This window comes from Nannobrachium achirus, assembly GCF_963921795.1.
Source record: "Nannobrachium achirus genome assembly, chromosome: 2".
Taxonomy (NCBI): Eukaryota; Metazoa; Chordata; class Actinopteri; order Myctophiformes; family Myctophidae; genus Nannobrachium; species Nannobrachium achirus.
In genome coordinates this window covers 26,440,796-26,461,042 of record NC_137811.1, presented here as the reverse complement: position 1 = coordinate 26,461,042, position 20,247 = coordinate 26,440,796, and the positions used below count along the sequence as shown (strand labels likewise).

General features: G+C 44.3%; 1 protein-coding gene across 1 annotated transcript in view; it reads right to left on the bottom strand.

Annotated features, from left to right (window-relative positions):
* cep162 (centrosomal protein 162) overlaps window positions 1–20,247 on the bottom strand; it is a gene marked incomplete at its 5' end in the record, with an annotated part of 69,101 nt that overhangs the window by 11,330 nt on the left and 37,524 nt on the right. The window contains 2 exons of the mRNA XM_080740689.1: window positions 910–1,146; window positions 3,864–4,127. Coding sequence (XP_080596815.1) covers window positions 910–1,146; window positions 3,864–4,127 — 501 coding nt within the window. The remainder of the gene's footprint in view (window positions 1–909; window positions 1,147–3,863; window positions 4,128–20,247) is intronic.

The following is a 20,247-nucleotide window of genomic DNA, read 5'->3' as shown; positions in this document are numbered from 1 at the left end:
GGTGGAATGCGACCTCAGGGTGACATGCAACCTCGCCCTAAAGGGCGAGGTCGCGCCAATTCTTGACCATCTGGCCAACCACAGCGTTTCTCTGACGATTCTAGTTGTTGTCATTCTGGGGGGAGTTTGCTCATGTTTTTGTGAGGGTATCAACCCTAGGAGACACGGGGAGAACATGCAAACTCCACACAGAAAGGCCCTATCGTTCACACCCTAGGTTGGGTTGGCGATAGGGCCTTTCTGTGTGGAGTTTGCCTAAACATGGAGATGTGGTACAGAAGGACTCATATATGGGCATAAAAAGTATGTCATGTGACATCACTTCCTGTACAGACAGTCAGACAGACAGACAGCCATTGACTCCGACCTAACAATGGCTACTGTCTATGACGGTAGTTCCATATGACATATTGGACTAGACTATCTCCATATATAGTGTTATCCACATCTCCATGTTAGGACTCATATATGGGCATAAAAAGTATGTCATGTGACATCACTTCCTGTACAGACAGTCAGCCATTGACTCCGGATTAACAATGGCTACTGTCTATGACGGTAGTCCCATATGACATATTGGACTAGACTATCTCCATATATAGTGTTATCCACATCTCCATGTTTAGGCCAAACGGATTCGCTCCATTTCTCCATGTATAGGTCCAAATGCCCAACGTTGAGCTTTCTATGACGGTAGTCCCATATGACATGATGGACTGGACTATCTCCATATATAGTGTTATCCACATTTCGTGTAGCCGCCCTGTACAGGAAGTGATGTCACAACTCGCTGACATCACACTGACATCACAGAGGTTACGGAAGGAAGGACACTCAAGCGACACGGTTCTTCAGAGTATATGCGACCTTCGGTCGCAATAACTAACCCTGCCAATTCTAGGCACTAACCTTCTGAGAGAGCTGCTGCTGTAGTGCCTGGACCTGTTGGCGCAGGGCTTGCTCTGTGCTGTGGTGAGCCTGCTTCAGGCGCTCCAGCTCCAGTTCCTGCTCCAGAGTTTGGACCTGACCCTCCGGAGGGTCTGTCTGAGGCTTCTGGGCCAGCTGCTGCTCCAGCTCCAGAGTTTGGAGCTGACCCTTCTGGGCCAGCTGTTGCTCCAGCTCTGAGATCTGATGCTCGTACTGGAGCTGCACAGGGGAGTGGTATGTTGGTAACGCTTTACATTAGCAGATAATCAGGGGCATTGAAATCGGGAGCATTACACACTACAGGATAATCATTTAATATTCTCTGACCAGATAATCAGACTACAGGCACACACTACCCGATATAAAAAAAATCAGGGGCTCTGCAAACTACAGCGCCTATGTGGTGCAGTCAAATAAATTGGTACCGGTAATGTCGGCTAAAATGGCTTTGAGTGAGTGGATGTGCTAAACTTTCAAGGATCAAACCTTGCACAATGTTGAAACTCTCTCCACAATAACTTTGATAGGGAAGCAAGCAATGTTTGTGTGCAGTGCTAAAGCAAGGTGACTCAACAAAACAGCTGAAAAGTGTCAACACTCTGTCAACACATTAATTGTGTATCTCAATTCAATGGCACAAAGGGTAAGCACAATAAGCTTTAAGCTTCAGCTTATGCCTTTTTTTTTGGTCTGTTTATGTGAATGAAATGATTGAAAGAAATGAAGGAAAACACGTTGTACCATACAAATGACCAAAAAAATAAACTAACTACTAACTAACACATTTACAATGAGAGACTGTGCCTGAATCTGTGTCCTTGGAGACACGTGCAAGTATTTTTTAGAGAAACTGAAAATACTTTCGCGGTTGAAAAATACTTTATTGGCCCCTAGTTTGAGAGCCACGTTGCCAGATTGTGTGAGAGAAATAAGCAATCTGGTTAAAGAGCACTTTAACCTATGTATATAGTGCTATTTTGAAGAAAGATCTTGAGGGGTAAAAAGGGATAAATGTATTTGTAAAACATTTTAACAGCACAAATCTGGTAATTTGTGCCAGGGACCCGGCACAAATTATAATTACAGATGGGGGTCCATGGACACATACAATTTATCTGGGGGGAGATGAAAATGTTTGAGGACCACTGGCTTAAACAATGGAACATTTTAACACATCGGGTGCCCCTGGATTGAGCCCCATTTATCCCCTCTTGCTGCCCAGGCCCACCACCATTCTATTGAATCCGGCCCTGCTGCGTCAATGCATGCGTCATGACGTCACTTGGTCACATGAGCGCAGACAGGATGTTATTGTGTAACTTTCTGTATGGACCATTGTTGATCATAACTGTTCATTGCCGATCGAAATTTGGACATTTTGCCGCACCCCGCCACAGTTTTAGCCATAAAACAAACATCAAAGATAAAGGGCGTTAAAGATGGGGAAATGCATTGGAGTATATGGAGAAAAACGGCCGCGCGATGCTCTCATGCTCTCAACCTAACGGTGAGATTTAAAGTTAATACTGTAAATACAGTAAACACGTCAACACGTCGTGGGCCTCCAGCGACATCAAAGAGATTGATGCGTGGGCACCCGCTGAGTTAAACAAGCCCAAATAAGCAACTACACTTTAAACTGCAACTACCAAATACATGCAAGCAACTTAACAGAAAAAAAACAAGCTCAAACCCAAAGTTATAAGCAGACATATAAGCAGACATGGCAACACTGTTTGAGAGTGGTAAAAGTTGAGGGTTAGGGTTCGGCAGCGTGACAGATGAAAACTTCCAACTGTGTGCGAAGTAAATTAATCTTAAGGGAACAAAACAAAACTGAATTTTTAAACCTGTAGTAGTCACCACGGGTCATAAATACCAGACAGTACGTGACATCCATACTAACAGTGCTACAACTCTCCCGGATGGACTCATTATTCTTCTAAGCCAGTTTAGTGAAAAGAACATTATAAATAACCAGGGAGCTGGTGATTAATGTGCAATTCTATGCTACAGTGAAGTAGTGACTGTTCATTTGATATGTGTGATTAGTGCTATTCACAGGAGGGGAGTGACTGAGCCGATTACCACAGCAAGGCTTTAGCGTTTGTTTTTTTCTCCCATCACTTGATCATTTCCAGTATCGTGTTTAAAGAACTGTGGGGATGTGCATATCCTACCTTTCATTATTTGATTTAGAACAGAACAATCTATACCTATTAAAACATTTGAACGCTCCAGTCAGACAGTGCTGTTCAATAAGAATCTGAAACGTATTAGCCCTTATATCCCGATTGGTTCTTAATTGTTCTTTCCATACCAATGTAGGTGAGATGCATAAACAATTATTATGGTTATCCGTAGAGGTGAAATTAAAATATAGTCTTTTGATGTTCATGCATAATGCTATGTGGAACAACACACCGCACTTCTTTCATGAACAGATATTATTTTCAGGTTTCTGTCACGAACATTGTACCTGTCAATTGAGCTCAGGTCATCTGGTGGTGCCAAATTACAACCAGAATAGTATGCTGAGAACTGTTCTTCATAGAGCTTTTTCAGCTTGGAATATGCTCCCTATGAATCTACCAAAAGCAGATTTTCTTTTAAAAGGTTACTCAAACATAAATTAAATCTTACTGTACTTTTAGGAGCCCTTTAACATTGTTAATGGAATTTTATTCATCCCTAAAGTGGTTCTCAAACATTGAGATTTCAAGGAGTGTTCAAGGAGAGTGTACAAATGGAAGCAAATATCCTTTTTGTAAAGGATTTTGTTCGAAAAGAGCTTTATCATTTGATAAATTACACATTGGTATCGAATCGGTACTCGGTATCAACGGATACGCAGGTTATGGGTATCGTAATCGGTATCGGGAAGGAAGAAATGCTATCGGTACATCTCTAAATTGTAAACTGTACAGACGACATACTTTGATCCTCTGGAACTGTTGATCCATGGCCCTCAGGCCACGCTTGGCCTCCTCGTCGCAGCTCTCCAGCTCCGCCTCCAGCCGCTGGATCCTGCGCTCCAACAGGGCGTTGACTTGGGAGGGCGGCGGGGAGGTCTTTGCGGTGGCGGAGGGGTCCTGCTGCAGCGCCGTCTCCGCCGCTCCACAGGCTGCGGCGGCAGCGTGGATGAGAGCCGGCAGGGAGTTGGGGTGTCGCCGCCGCAGGGTTTGCTCCAACTCCTTCACCTGGTGGACGGAGGGAAAAAAAAGGACTGATCAGCTAAAGCACTAGCCTGGGACCATTACCATTTTCGGGTTTCCGATCGGGTCTGAAGCGGAAATAACTTTACGACATCAGGTGCCGGAACACACGACCGGATCATCCGGCACCGTGCAACTCCAAAATGATTCCCCTAGTTTAAAATGTGTATAATTTGGTATAATCGTTTCCTTTTTCTTTTGGTATAATAATTGTTTGGTATGCCCATCTTTTATTTTAACTAGCGAGACTAATTGAGTTGCTTTTATTTCCTTTTTTCTAAATCAGGAACACACGACTCAGTTTTAGAACGAATACCAGGCTTTCCTCCACGGTGCAAAGCTTGGTGACACAAGGTTAGCTAAGACACAGATTACGGCATACCGTATCTTCGTTGACTGGGGGGTCCCCCAAGAAGCTGTACTAGTTAGCGGTCCCCTCCTTGTTCACCCTCTATACACCAAATCTCTTGGCTGAAAACAACTGATCTACAAGCTGATGCGTTGTGTGAGCTTGCACATCTGAAATTATCGTCGAATGTGTGCCTATTTTTCGTCGAATGCTCAACTGTTAACCTAACAAAAACAATGCAGATTTACAAGCTTACTTTTCGTCTCATTGGAATGCGTTTTTGTGAGCTTGTAGATTTATTTTCAATAGTTTTTAATGATATTCCCAAACTAGGGATACTGGGTTGAAAGTGGTTAAGATTAAATTAGTTCTCAACGGTACCCTAAATGTCGGGTTGGGTTGAGTAGGATTGGTTCGGGCAGAATTTGAGAATTCCAATTTAAAATGGGGAGAAAAGAAACCCCATCACTGCTCTATGTGGACACTTCCCTGGCTATATCCCTGCAATGATGATGTTACAGTGTGGATCTAAAGCCACTCTGTAATAGCCTACTCACTGTCATGAGCTGTATGCAATCCCTCATTGTTTTGTGTAAACTTGACAAGAATAAGTTAAACTAAAGAAAGGCTACACCAGGCTACACCAGGAGACCTCATATTAAAAAAGAAATATCAAACTGAAAAATTGGTTCCCAGTATTTCATCACTATTTCATTATGTCCTGCGAAGCCCGGGGAAAAACAGTAGTTGGTAACTTTATTAAAAAGTCAGTTTAACCTGAACGGGTGAATACAATCTAGAGATTATTATTTGATTCATGCCCAAAAAAAGGACCCTGGCAGCTCAAGATAGTAATACTGTGGGTGTTATGGGTCAGACTGCAGGATCGAGAGATCATTAATAATTATTAAAAAACAACAATATCAATTTGTTTTCAGAAGTGATTCTCGTGCAGGGCATTCTAAAACCTTGGTTCCTGGGCTGCAAAAGCCTTGAGGATCCCTACTTGAGGATCTATGGCTGTGGTTATCAATAGGGCAGGGCTGTCACAATTATTACATAATCGTCTAATCGCAATAATTTGACATAATCACAATTATTTTGTGATAATCGTCATAATCGTTTACATGTTGAAATATGTTTATATTATGTTCAAACATTTACAAAATAGTGGAAATAGCAGATCTACAAGCTCACAAAGCGTCACTATCAATGTTCTTTTTAAAATGTAAAGTTGTCAAATATGTCCTTCATTTCTTTGTATATATTTGGGTTATGTGTCATATCTGCCATGTGCAACTTCAAAGCCTACAAGAAAAACACAATTAAATTGTTAATTGCAACTATTTGAGTGACAATTAATCATTATGCAAAATGTCATAATCGTGACAGCCCTAGTTCTCAACCTTTTCAGGCTGTGATTCCCAAAATAACAATATATTATGGACACCCCCCCTGCACCCCCTGCACCCTGATAAGCAGGAGTTGAGGCATTACATTTGTTTGACTCGGTTCAACAGATAATATTGTGAAAATAGCAGATCTAGGAGACAAGGCATTGTGAGCTTGTAGATCGGTTATTAAGTGTGGTTGCCCCACACTACCACATGCTTACATTTTGCTATACAGTTTGATTTATATTATTAATTTATTTGTGAAATAATTTTCTCCATTGACTTTGGGGAAAAAAGCAAAAATTAAACGATTCCCAAATATGGAGATGACTGACATCATACTGTAGATGTCTGACGTCATAGACCACATAAGACTGACACAGTACTGTATATGGGCATTCCAAGATATGGGCTTGATATTGATGACATCAGGGATCTTCATATATAGGCATACAAGGGACAAGGACGGAATGGTTAGCACCGCTCAAATAGGGATACATCTCTGATCCAAATGTTGTACTTTTACTTCACTACATTTATTTGAAAGCTTTAGTTACTAGTTACTTTGCATATAAATTAAAATATTATTATAAAACGTACATAAACCACTTTAGCCCTATTTTATACCATGGCTGCGACACGTTGTGAGCTTGTAGATCTGCTATTTTCAAACATTTCGTAATATTACGAATATATACTGTTTATGGGCATGAAAGGGACAAATCGGAAGACGGAATACATTTCCCAGCGGATTCCTCGTGACTTGCGTCAGGGCAACGGAACCACACTTGCAATTTCCCAGAATTGCATCTTTCTTGTTTTTTTCTAATTGTTTGACTCTTTCTTATATAATTTGACAATTTGGTCAATGTTTTGAGTTTTTTTAATAGTATAGTTTTGAGCGCAATAATGGTGTTTATTTTAGAAATAGAAAATAAATACAAATCATGTGGGGAGTCTGGGGACCCACAGGTTGTAAATCATAAAGGCTGCGGACAGGCTCATATTATGGTACCACAACCAGCATATCTAAAATTTAGCCAGGAGCATGGCCTTGTAGGGCTTTAAAGTGATCCCTGATTTGTAAGCCATGTAGGCCTTAATATGTTATAATAACCCTCTTTAACCGAAATATACCCTTTAAAACACTTGGAATATATTCCTTTGAGAGAAAAAAAGTTATATGTTCAACCCCTGGGGGGAGCCATTGCACTGTTCATCGCATGCAGTGATGACGTAGGCAATGCATTTTGGCTGGTCGGGCCCATAGGTTTAATATGGAACGTCAAAACAACGTTCTCTTTACAATATTTAAAACATTGTCTTGAAGCTCAGATTAACTGTAGTTAGTAGTGTGGTGCTTTTCTGTTCTGTTCATATCAAGTAGGATGTTTTGCCGTGCCTGTAAGTGTTTAATTCAAAATCTAAAACCTGTTTACACCGCCATTTTAAATGGGCCCGACCAGCCAAAATGCATTGCCTACGTCATCACTGCATGCGACGAACAGTGCAATGGCTCCCCCCAGGGGTTGAACATATAACTTTTTTTCTCTCAAAGGAATATATTCCAAGTGTTTTAAAAGGTATATTTCGGTTGAAGAGGGTTATTATAACATGTTAAGGCCTACATGGCTTACAAATCAGGGATCACTTTAAAAGTCATCAGTAAGACCTTAAAATCAATCCCGAAACGAACTGGCAAGGCAGCCAGAGGAGCGAAGCCAGAATGGGGGAAATGGGATTGTGTCTCCAATCTAGTAGCTGAATTCTGCATTAGCTGAAGATGGCCAATAGCTTCTTTGGGGGGGCCGAGCACAGAGAGTTATAGTATAGTCCAAATTTATGACCAGAGATTAATCTGATTTCATTTGATAGAGACGGTCTCTATGGACAACTAACAGACAAGAGAGAGAGAGAGAGAGAGAGAGAGAGAGAGAGAGAGGGAGAGAGAGAGAGAGATAATAAAGGCTAGCCTGGAACCAGACCAATCCGCCTGGGCAAAAATAAAAACTTGCCCTTGGCGAATATGGGTCTGGCCCTGCTCAATTGTGAATCCATTTCCTCTCACCCAAAACTAGGCGGAACCAATCAGTGCCCAGCATTGGTCTGGTCTACCCAATTGTGTCAAGAGCCATTCTTTTAACCCACCCCTTGGAAATGAAAATTCCAGACTAATATCCGTTACGTAGCGAGGAATTCGTATGAGCAACATACAGTCAGCTTTAAAGGTTATAAAGTCTGCTGTGGCTTCAGGGGTAAACATTCACCATCTGACTGACAATTTACTAGAAAGGTGGGCTCAGTACAGTGCAACCTTCCTAGAGGTGCAACAGTTAATAGAATTAATCAAATTAAAGGTTTTAGTTAATTTAGTAAATAGTGAGAATAGTTGGTTTCAGGTTGGGATGCTTAGTGGAATGACTAGACCTAGTCTGAGCTGATAGCACCCTCCAACTGGCAATAACAAACCTAGCCCCGCCTCCCCTGACCCTCCTTTGTATTTACCTACTGTATATATTTTTTGCACTGTTTATTTTTTTACTATATCTACTGCATAGAACTGTGTTCTATCCGTCTGTCATTCAATGTTATATGAGATACTTCAATGGTTTCCTATGGAAATAAGCGTAGTCTTTTCTAGGATCTCCTTTTAGTTGACCTTGTACCAGTGAACTATACCATCATGAAACTGTACCTTTTCCCATGCAAACTTCTAATAAAGTCTCCAATCAATCAATCAATCAATCAATCAATCAAGAGTGTGAGGGGAATATCACACAGGAGCACAGCACTCTGATGGGAAACAGTCTTTTTTTTTTAATACAGTGAAGTCCCGGTGAACATGGTGAAAAGAGGGTGACCCTAGTATAATGTGTGTATGGATGTAAATGGGAAACCAGTGGCATTTTAGATTGATACTGGGGATTCACAAAGCAAAGCAAAGGCACGCTGCAGAAAATAAAATGCCCACCTTAATTTGCAGACATGCATTGAGAACAATAGTTGTACTTGGAAATACCAGTCGGCAGTGGCAGGTGTCCTGTTCTATGCTGCAGTCTGCAGTCAATCTGAGGTTTGACACAAAATAAATTGCAATAGTAATGGTTCAAGGTTTTTTATGATCCTTAGGGTCATCCAAAAAACATGTTAAAAGTTGTCCATTTTATTCTTAGTGGATCAAGGTGAATTCAAGGGGTTCAAGTTTGGGTCCCTTCACTTACTATACAGGAAAAAAGACCCCCCAAAAAATCTTCTTAAGTAGCATGTGAGGGTCTAACTAGGGGTTTTCCATGATTCTGAATCCATTGCAAGCATTTGTTTTGCACGAAAAACATTCCTCTGGCAAAGAATGGGCCCCAAAGAACTGAGCTGACCCCAGAAAAGTGATGACTCATCACTAAACCATAGTTTGTGGGTCCATTTTTAGCCTGAGGAATGTTCGTGCAAAACAAATGCTTGCAATGGATTCAGAATCATGAAAAACACCTAGTTAGACCCCTCACATTCTACTTAAAGAAGATTTTTTTTTTGCTGTCTTTTTTTCCTGTATTGTAAGTGAAGGGACCCAAACTTGAACCCCCTGAATTTACCTTGATCCACTAAGAATATAATGGAAAACTTTTAACATGTTTTTTGGATGACCCTAAGGATCATAAAAAACCCTGAATGATTACTATTGCAATTTATTTTGGGTCAGGCCCTTTTTTAGCTTAGATTGACTGGCCTACTAGGGAGGCAGCGTGATGGAGAGGGCGAGGATGAATATTCTTTATTCAATTCTTGCATGGGGCACCGGACTGGGATAAGAGTAAAAAAAAAAAAAAAGAAACAGCTGGCTTTGGGAGGCCCCCTGGCAGCCGAGGCCTGTTTCAATTGAGACGGGTGAAACATATCAAAGGCAGCCACTGGAGGGAGCACCATTCTTGGTTACGTCACCATCAACAAGTGCGACCTGAGATAACAAGGTACAAGTTGGCACCTTGAGTGCGCCGACTTGCCCACCCACATACATACAGACAGCACCGGGAGCAGTACTTGCGTGCTCTGCTGGCGCACAAGTAGGCCAGTCTAGTTTTTTTTATATATTTATTTGCATCAATGCATATGTGGAGTTAGATTATAGGAAATGTAAAGGGGATTTATTTTTGAAGCGGTGAAAACCGCTTCCAATGAATGGCTTTGTGTATATCACGCCCATATATGGTAATTTCAGTCCAGAATGAACAGGCTTTTTCAAAAACAGAATGTCCGTTTAATTACCATATATGGTGATCTCAGTCCAGAATGAACAGGGTTTTTCAAAAACACAAAGTATGTTACCTTATGTCCATATATGGTCACTCCAGGCCAGAATGAACAGGTTTTTCCTGTCCCGTACGTGTAAAATATCAGTCCAGAATGAATAGGCTTTTTTGAAAAAGTAATAATGATTAAACAAGATAATTGCATATATGAATGCTGTCCTTATGATAAATGCAACAAGAAAGTTTCTCCATTAGAAAATGGTAATTATTTTTGTATTTATTTATTATTGTATTTATTTATTATTATATTTATTTATGTATTTATTTAATTACAAATTCTTATTTTAATGTATGTGTTTTAATCTATATATTTTTTAAACCTATTATACCAACTGTCATACCAGCTCTCCAAATACATTCAGAATAGAGGTTTTATCTGTCCACCGCTTCACTTCGAACCGAGGTTTGATTTTTAATTTACAGTTTCTTTTTTATTTTTTCTAGTTTTTTTATTTCTTTTTTGGCTTTAATGCCTATATAGATAGGGCAGTAGACTAACAGGAAATGGGGAGAGAGATGGGGAGTGACACGTGGAAAAGGTCATCGGGATCGTGACTCGAGCCCACGACACGCTGTCAGGCATCAGAGCCTACGTATACTAGGTATACGTATTTTTCTTCTTTTTGGTGATGGTTGGAACATGTTCCAACCGTCCTCCCCAAGCTCAGCGTCCATGTTGACAGAAGAGATAATCAGAGGAGCAGAGTTTCTACCATCATCATTAGGTTCAGGACTGAAGAATGGAAAGAGTTTTTCGGTGAAGGTGCAGCCAGTGAAAGAGTAGAGATGAACTATACTCTCCACATCATAAAAGGAGACCAGACCCTCCTCATAATCCACAAACACTCCCACTCTCTGGAGATCCTCTTTTACAGGAAGGAGGACATTAGGGTCAGCGGCAGCCTTGTACTTATTTCCATAGCACAACCCTATAGTCCAGTAACCATTGTTGGGACTCTTTCCTTTCCCGTTGATGGACTCTCTGGCCACTCCTAAACTCCACGTCCCCCCTGCAACCTGAACCTCATAGTAAAACTTTCCTGAGGAGAATCCTTGTTTTCCCAAGACATCGAAACATTTACAGAATCTCTTTGTGTTGTGAGGGAGATGTCCACAACGCACTTGTCTTCCATTCTCAGACAGGATGAGGTAGCGACTTGCTGTATCAGGGTCCAGAGTTACAAGCACCTCATATTGCTGTAAGCCCCTCAGCTCACCTGCATCGGCATCACACAGCTGCTTCTTCATCTCTTGAATGAGTCTCTTCTTCAGCTGAGCCACAGACGTCCTCACTGTCCCCACATGTGAAAACGGATGGACATTGACCGTTGTCCAGTCCTTGGTCGGTCTCCACCCAGTGTTGTTGGATTTAAAGTTCTGGAGGAGGTGGTCTTCAGTGTGTGAGAGCTGTGTCAGTTCCGAGCTTCTCTTCTCCAACTGGGTGACTTCCTGTTGCAGCTCTTCAATGAAGCCTTCAGTCTGTTTCTCTGTTGCTTTCTGCTTCTCTTCAACCACATCAATGAGCTCAGCCTGGCTTCTCTCAATACAGCTGATCAGATCAGTGAAGACCTGAAAACCTTCTGCCATGACTGTATCTGCAGCTTTCCTGCTGAGCTCTACAGAGCATTTGAGCTCCTGATTCTTCAGTCGTCTTTCCTGGATCATCTGCTGAATTTCATCCACTGTCTTTGATTCATATTCTTCTATCAACTGGTGGCTCCTGAACTGTTGAACCATCCCAGAAATAAAAGTATTGACAGATAAGTCTGGTCTCTTATTGAAGGTCTTGGCACATAATGGACACTTACACACATCACGAGTGTCCCAGTAATGCTTGATACAAGCTTTGCAGTAGTTGTGTCCACATGGAGTGGCGACTGGATCAGTGAACACATCCATACAGATAGAACACAGGAAGTGATCTTCAGAGACGTGAATGTTGGCGGATGCCATTTCTGCACTCTGAATAATTCTGGGGTGTCCTCAAGCAGTGATGTCTGACTTTACAACAGCAGAATAAGAAGCTCTAAGGGTCTTCCTATGATTCAATACATCCCCCTTCAGTCTGTTACTGTCCTTCTTCTCTTTGACTAAAGCCCCTCCTACTCTGTGTAATCAGCTTTTAAGTCCAGTCTCATGTCATCAAACATGACTTCATCATATTTGATGCCAGTTTTGTTCATATATGGACTAAACAGTCATCAAACATGACGTCATCATATCTGACGCCAGTTTTGTTCATATATGGACTAAACAGTCATCAAACATGACATCATCATATTTGATGCCAGTTATGTTCATACTAGAGGTTTGCGCCCGCTTCGCCCTTTTTATAGTAACCTGACCAATCATGGACATTGGCCCACTTATAGTCTGTGTGTCTTAAGTGTCTTAATGTGAAGCCACCAATCCTCAAGCTTATCGGACATATGCCCGTTTGTGTCCATCTGGCTTATGCTATGCTAAGGGCATAGACGGCCGCTCCCATGGACCAATATTATGACATCACTTACCACCATTTTATAGTAAGATATTATGATGTCACGTGACACGCAGACGTAGATTTTTCCCTAATTTATAGATAGATAGATGGATGGTGTTTGAAGCATGTTGAAATGGATGTATTCAGAAATCCAGCCAATTACAAACCGCCCACACAGCTGCTGCCCTGTAGCGAGCATGGGAGAGTAAAGGAGCCAGGAACCTTTGAGCAGTCACAAATAAGATACAGAGTTCACCAAGGCAGCTTGCTGGGGCCTCTTCTGTTTAACATATATACAGTATGCCTACATACTCCCACCGGCTCAGATTAGGGAAATCAGGAAGATATAATACCATAATTATGCAGATTAGGGAAGACAGCAAGAAATAATAATACCATAATTATGCAGACAACCCACAAAAATCTCAATCATAAGAAGAACTGTAAATATTATAACAGCCCAAAATAAACTCCTCACAAAAAGTTTGGAAACTTAACTTTGGTCGATTATTTCTCCCCTAACAATAATACCAACTGGTATTGTGTTTTATATCACCGTTGATTAGTCACCTTTACAACGAGGTATAACATTTGTACCCATTTTTTCTCCCCAATGTAGTAGTTATTCAAATGAATTACTTAGTTCCCACACATTTCTGTGTTGTTACTGCTTTCGTATCCTACTGACTCAGTAACCTCGCGTCACCAGGCTTTCCGCTGGGGGAAAGCCTGGTCTTCGTTTACTAAATGGGTCGTTTGATCCGGTCTAGACCGTATGGTATCCTACGTCATTTTGTATTCAAAACGGACTACACTTTGGCAGGAAACACCAAACCGGAAACAGTTTCAACCCAGTTAGCGCATGCGCAAGTAGTTAGCGCATGCGCAAGTAGGGGTTAAAACTGTTTCCGGTTTGGTGTTTCCTGCCAAACTGTTGTCCGTTTTGAATACAAAATTACGTAGGATACCATCCGCTCCCGACCGGATCAAAAGCCTGAAATTGGAAGCCGTCCCAGGCTACTGACTCAGTGAGTCAGCTCCCACCAGAAGGACGTCGTAGAGCCTTCGTCCTACTAATCCCGCCAAACAATCCCTGCTGACATGTGCTGTCCCAGCCCGTAGGAGTACGTACAGTGACAAATATCACCGTCCCCACCCGGCTTCCCTCCCCCAAACATGGGCCAATTGTGTTTGCATGACAAAGCCGGATGCACCACGGTGGATTTGAACCCAAAACCTCTGTGGTGGTGGGAAGGGACTTTACCACTCAGCAGCCAGATTCCCCCCAAAAAAGTTGATAAACGCTCTGGTTTTGAGAGACCTGCCTGCCACGCACCAGAGCATGGGTCCTGCAACTTTGACAGAGATCTGCCTGTGGTACCATGGTGGGCTGTGATGCTGTGTTTATGTAAAGTTGGATAGGAGATTGTAGACAGGCCTATCAACTGAGCCAAAATATGAATTATATGTGCAAGTACTGCGTTCAGTGTTTCTGTCGCATCCTCCGTAATATATATATATATACATACACACACACATACATATATACATATACATATACATACATATACATATACATATACATATACATATACATATAAATACACATATATATATATATATATATATAGCACTTCTTGTTGGTGACATCACCATCAACAGCCAATGAGGGACTAGCATTCTTGGTGGCGTCACCAACAAGTGCGACCTGATAGATAACAAGGTGCAAGTTGGCATACATGGCACCTCGACAGAGTGCAGTCTAGTTCCATTTCATGGAATAAATAAAAAGTTCAACAAAAGAAAGTTCCTTAAACTAATCAATGACTTGGATGTGACAGAGAGACACAACATTCAGATTCCCTGCCTCTTCCGTGATTTAATACTCATAGCCCTTACCCGTTCAAAGATATGAGCTCCAAAATGATGTGCAGTGTGTGGGTTATGGGATGTGCACTGTGCATACAGTATATGAGGGATGGAAAGTAACTTTAACTGGTGCTTGCATGATGTAGGAGCATCAATGTAAGAAACTTGTTTCGTTTAATGGCTACAGAGATACTGTGTCCCCCCCCCCCCCCCCCAGCCCGCCCGCCCACCCGCCTGCGCACACACCCTCCTGCCTGCACACACACACACACACACACACACACACACACACACACACACACACACACACACACACACACACACACACACACACACACACACACACACACACACACACACACACACACACACACACACACACACAGAGAGCTGGTTAAACATGTTGCCTCATGCTAGATGCAGAATAGATGTGCCTCATGCTAGATGCAGAATAGATAGTAGATACACCATAAAAATGCTAATATACAGTATATGATTTGTGAAAGTGACAAACGGGCTTCACAGTTATGTTAGGTGTGTTCATATGCTAATGGTGATGCGATTTCAGATCAATTGCTCCAGCCACTGAGGAGAAACGCTGTTTCAGACAGACAGACAGACACTCACTCAGACATTCGCAAAATTATAGTATAGATTGTGTTCAATGGAGCGCACACAGGCACTCGGCCAGGCTATTAAACCTGGGCCAGGCTTGACTCAGATGGAGAGGACAGAGACCACCTCCTCCTGCCTCCTGGGGATACTCTGCTCTGTGCTCACAAATGTTCTCCTCCTTGATGAACAGTATTCTGTGGCTGTGCAAAATCTATTACTAGACACAGCTGCCTGGGTTCCAGCTATCATGCACACTTGCACAGACTCTCTCCCTCTCCCTATGCGTCTCTGTGTCTGTCTGTTTGACATCACCAGCATGCAAACTCATCACCAACATATCCACCGTCCTCCCTAGGGCTGTCACGATTATGACATTTTACACAACGATTAATTGTCACTCAAATAATTGCGATTAACGATTTAATTGTGTTTTTTGTCGTTGACAATTACATTTCTGTTTGGCTTTTAGGCTTTGAAGTTGCACGTGGCAGATATGACACATAACCTAAATATACAAAGAAATGACTTACATATTTGACAACTTTATACTTAACCCTTTCAAAGCCACAGGGGTAGATTGACGATAATTATTAATTAGGCAACTAAGCCACAGACGTAGGTTGACGAGAATAGGCTATTTTTGTTATAAAACAACTCAAAATACATTATTTTTGCCGATTTAATAAACAAGGGTTCCGTACGGAACCTAAACGCGTGCCTCCAGTGGCAGATCATGTGACTGAACGAAAACACGGAAGTGCACGGTCCTGGGTTCTGGGTCTGCCTTGTTGTGATTCTGGTTAGAATGCATTATACATAAAAACACACTTTCCTCCTCACCCGTAAGTCGGATTTTCATTCCGAAAAAAGATCTGAGCAGCTGGTGGCAACGGTAGGTTCCGTACGGAACCATTGTTTACTTAGATATGGAAGGATGACCTCCCACTTGGGTAATGACGCCCCCTGGCGATCATTCAGAGAAACTACTTCAGCTCCCGTACTAACGTAGGTAGGAAGGGCCTGTCACTCAAACCGGAGTGACCCGCCTCCAGGCTATATAAGCCCCCGGAGGCGGAAGTAACATCCTCTTAATACCACTCTCTGCCACATTCAGTGAAACAGAGGGGCATTACGTGGGAGGTCATCCTTCCATATCTAAGTAAACAATGGTTCCGTACGGAACCTACCGTTTACTGTCAATATTCCAGGATGACCTCCCACTTGGGATTCTTAAACTCCCCTCTAAGCCACAACCTACTCTCATACCCCCACACACCCCTCATACGGGTGAGCACAGCCCAAACGGGCGTGACCCATCACCCAGAAGGTCCCAGGCCCACCGGACCTGGGTGTGAAGGCATGAGAAAATAAGGAGAGACCCTGACAGACCGAAGTCCGCCTCATTCAACTAAATGAAAAGGACAAGTCCGCCTTATAAGTAAGACACACTATATAAGGAAAACACAGGGTCCCCCCAAAATACCCCAGGTGGCTACATGCCCACCTGTGGGAGGGGAAGATCCGACTCCTCTATGACGTAGAGGAGGCAACTGCACCCAGAACCGAATGCGCTAGCGAAGAGGATTCGATATCCAGGTGATAGTAGGCTGCAAAGGTAGAAGGCGAAGACCAATTCGCCGAAACACAAATCTCCTGAACGGAGACTCCCTTTGCCAGTGCCCACGAAGTAGCCACACCTCTAGTGCTATGGGCTTTAAGTGCCGCCGGCACTTCCACACCCGCACTAGAGTAAGCCAGCCTAATAGCATCCACAATCCACCTCGAAAGAGTGGGTCTAGACACCGGCTTTCTGACAAGAACATTGCCCATTTCCACGAAGAGCTGAGAAGAAGCTCTAGAACCAGCAGTCCTGTCACAGTAGGCCTTCAATGCCCTGACAGGACAAAGGCAATTCAGCCGTTCATCCTCCACCGAGACAAACGGAGGAGGATGAAAAGCCAGAAGAACAACAGGCTCCTTAGGAACCACCATGTTCTTAGGAACAAACTTAAGATGAGGCTTGAGCAACACCTTGAGATCATTGTTCATAAACTGCATGCACTCCGCAGACACCGAGAGAGCTTGCAGGTCACCAACTCTTTTAGCCGTGGCCAAAGCCAGCAAAAGAGCCGTCTTGAAACTCAAAAGTTTCAAAGGCATCCCTACAAGCGGCTCAAAGGGAGCCCGACATAGGCCCCCTAGAACCACCTGCAGATCCCAAACTGGGAACAAAGACCTAGTCACCGGCCTCAAACGTTCAACTCCTTGCATGAACTTGATGACCTCCGGGACTTTAGAAGGTACCCTGCCCGCCACCCCCAGGTGACAGGCATTAATAGCCGCCAAATACCCCCTAAGGGTAGAAAATGCCAGACCACTTTTCAAGCGGTTCTGCATAAATTCCAGAATTTCCTGGGCTGACGCCACATGAGCCACCACAGGTGGAACACGCGACTCACACCAGTCCTCAAAGGCATTCCACCTTCCATCATAAGACGCCCTCGTAGAGGGCGCCTTAGCACTCTGAATGGTAGCAACCACTTCAGAAGAAAAACCGGCTGCCAGCAGGTTTAACCTTTCACGTGCCAAACCCACAGGTCTAGGACCTGCAGGTCTTGGTGGAAGATCTCCCCCCTGGCCTGACTCAACAGGTCCCTGCACTGAGGCAGCTGCCAACCCGGTTCGCAAAGGAGAGGGGCGATCGCCGATCTCCACGTGCCCTTGTAGGGAGCCACCAGGAGCATCTCCAGACCGAACCTCCTGACTCTCTCCAGAGTGGGTCGGATTAAGTCGAAGGGGGGAAACGCGTACAGTAGACCTCTCGGCCACGTGTGCGCTAAGGCGTCCAACCCCAAGGGAGGACTGCCCTTCACCGCGAAGAACAACGGACACTTCGTATTCTCCGCTGACGCAAACAGGTCCGCCACTGGCTGACCGAACTTGCGAAAAATCTGGCTCGCCACCCTGGGGTGGAGAGACCAATCCTCGTAGCGAGGACCTCCCCTGGACAGGAGATCTGCTCCGCTGTTGAGGAGACCTGGGACGTGTAAGGCCCTGATCGACTTGAGGCGCGACAAGCACCAAACCGTCAATTCTCGAGCCAGACGGTCCAGTGGCAACGACGACAGGCCCCCCTGTTTGTTGACATAAAACATGGCCGTCGTATTGTCTGTCCTGACCAGGACGTGACAATGCAAAATCCAAGGCTCGAAATGCTTGAGCGCCAGGAGTATAGCCATCAACTCCAAATAGTTGATGTGACGACCCCTCATCTCCAGAGGCCAAAGCCCCTGCGCTGTGCGCCCCTCGAAAGTGGCTCCCCATCCACTGAGACTGGCGTCTGTCGTGATCGACTTGCGGGAAACCACCTCGGCAATCGAGACTCCGCTGGTGAGGAACCCCTCCACCAGCCACGGAGACAGGGCGATCGCGCAGGAAGGGGAAACCGTAACCTTCTTGTACTTCAAGGAGGGCGGGATCCCGAGGGATAACATCCATCTTTGAAAAGGTCTCATATGAAACCTGCCCAAACGCAACAGATGTACTGCGGAAGCCATCATTCCCGTCAGTACCATGCAACTCCTGTAAGTGACCTCCTGGCCCACTTGAAAGGAGTCGAGACATTCCCGAAACCTGTCCACCCTCTCCTCTGAGAGACGGGCCGACATGTCGGATGAGTCCAGAAGGACCCCAATGAATGTAAGACGACTTGCTGGAGTCAGCATGCTCTTGCCGTGGTTGACTATGAAACCTAAGGCCTTCAGGTGAGCCAAAACCACTTGTGTGTGACGCGCCACTTCGTGGGCGGAGCTCGCTGAAATCATCCAATCGTCGATGTACGTCGCCAACCTGACGCCCTGCTGTCTCAGCGGGGCGATGGCTGCTTCGGTCACTTTCACGAAAACCCTCGGGCTCAGTGACAGACCGAAAGGGAGTACTGTATACTCGTACAGGCGACCCTCGAAGGCGAACCGTAGGAATTTCCTGTGTGGGGGATAAATCTGGACGTGCTGATAAGCATCCTTCAGATCCACTGAACAGTGGAAATCCCCTTGCCTGACCGACCGTAACATGGTGGGTACAGTTAGCATCCTGAAAACGTATTTCTTCAGGTACACGTTTAGTGCCTTTAGGTCCAGGATGGGACGTAGCCCCCCCCCCTTTTTGGGCACCAGGAAATAACGGCTCCAAAATCCCATGCGGGATTGGGTCCTGTCCAGCTCCACTATAGCACCCTTGCTTAGCAATGAGCTGATCTCTTCTCTCAAAAGACTTGCTTTTAAACCACGCGCCCTGGTATGAAAAACCCTGCTCGAAAGCGGGGGTATGTCTGCGAACTGTAACCTGTAACCCCTGGTTATCGTTCGAAATACCCAATGGCTCGGGTTGCATAACTTCCACTGGCGCGCGCAGCGTGCTAGCGTGTTTTGAGCGAGAGAAACCCCACCACTGTGCTTCCGTGACGGCGGAGCTTTTTGGCGGCCGGACCGGAAGTGGGGAACCTGCGTATCCGTATCCGGAACGACCGGATGCGGAGCGCAAGGGTTCAATAGGCCGCATGGCGGAAACACCTTCTGGTTGTACCGCTTGACTAGCGGAGCTATTTTGCGGCGGGACCGGAAGTGGGGAACCTGCGTATCCGTATCCGGAACACCCGGATGCGGAGCGCAGGGGTTCAATAGGCCGCAAGGCGGGAACACCTTCTGATTGTACCGCTTGACTAGCGGAGCTTTTTTGCGGCCTGACCGGAAGCGGGGAGCTAGCGAATCCGTATCCGGTGAAACCGGAAGCGTTCGGTTTTCGCTCGATAGAGCAACAGGAAGAACAAAGCGATTCGCCTGATAAACAGACTCGCCCACAACTAAAGCATTCTCTCCTGACAGGAGAGGAACTTTTACGTTTAATACCTGCTCTAAGGCCTTTATGCTTGTCCCTTGACCCGGGCTCATAGTAGGCCGACAGAATTTCTGACTCAAGGTTAAATTCATAGCATCGCTCACGCGAGGGAAAATCCACTCGCGCGCATGAGGAACCACATAATTGTTTGACGTTAACATTACTGGTTGCTGATAAAACCTGAGACTGATTAAAG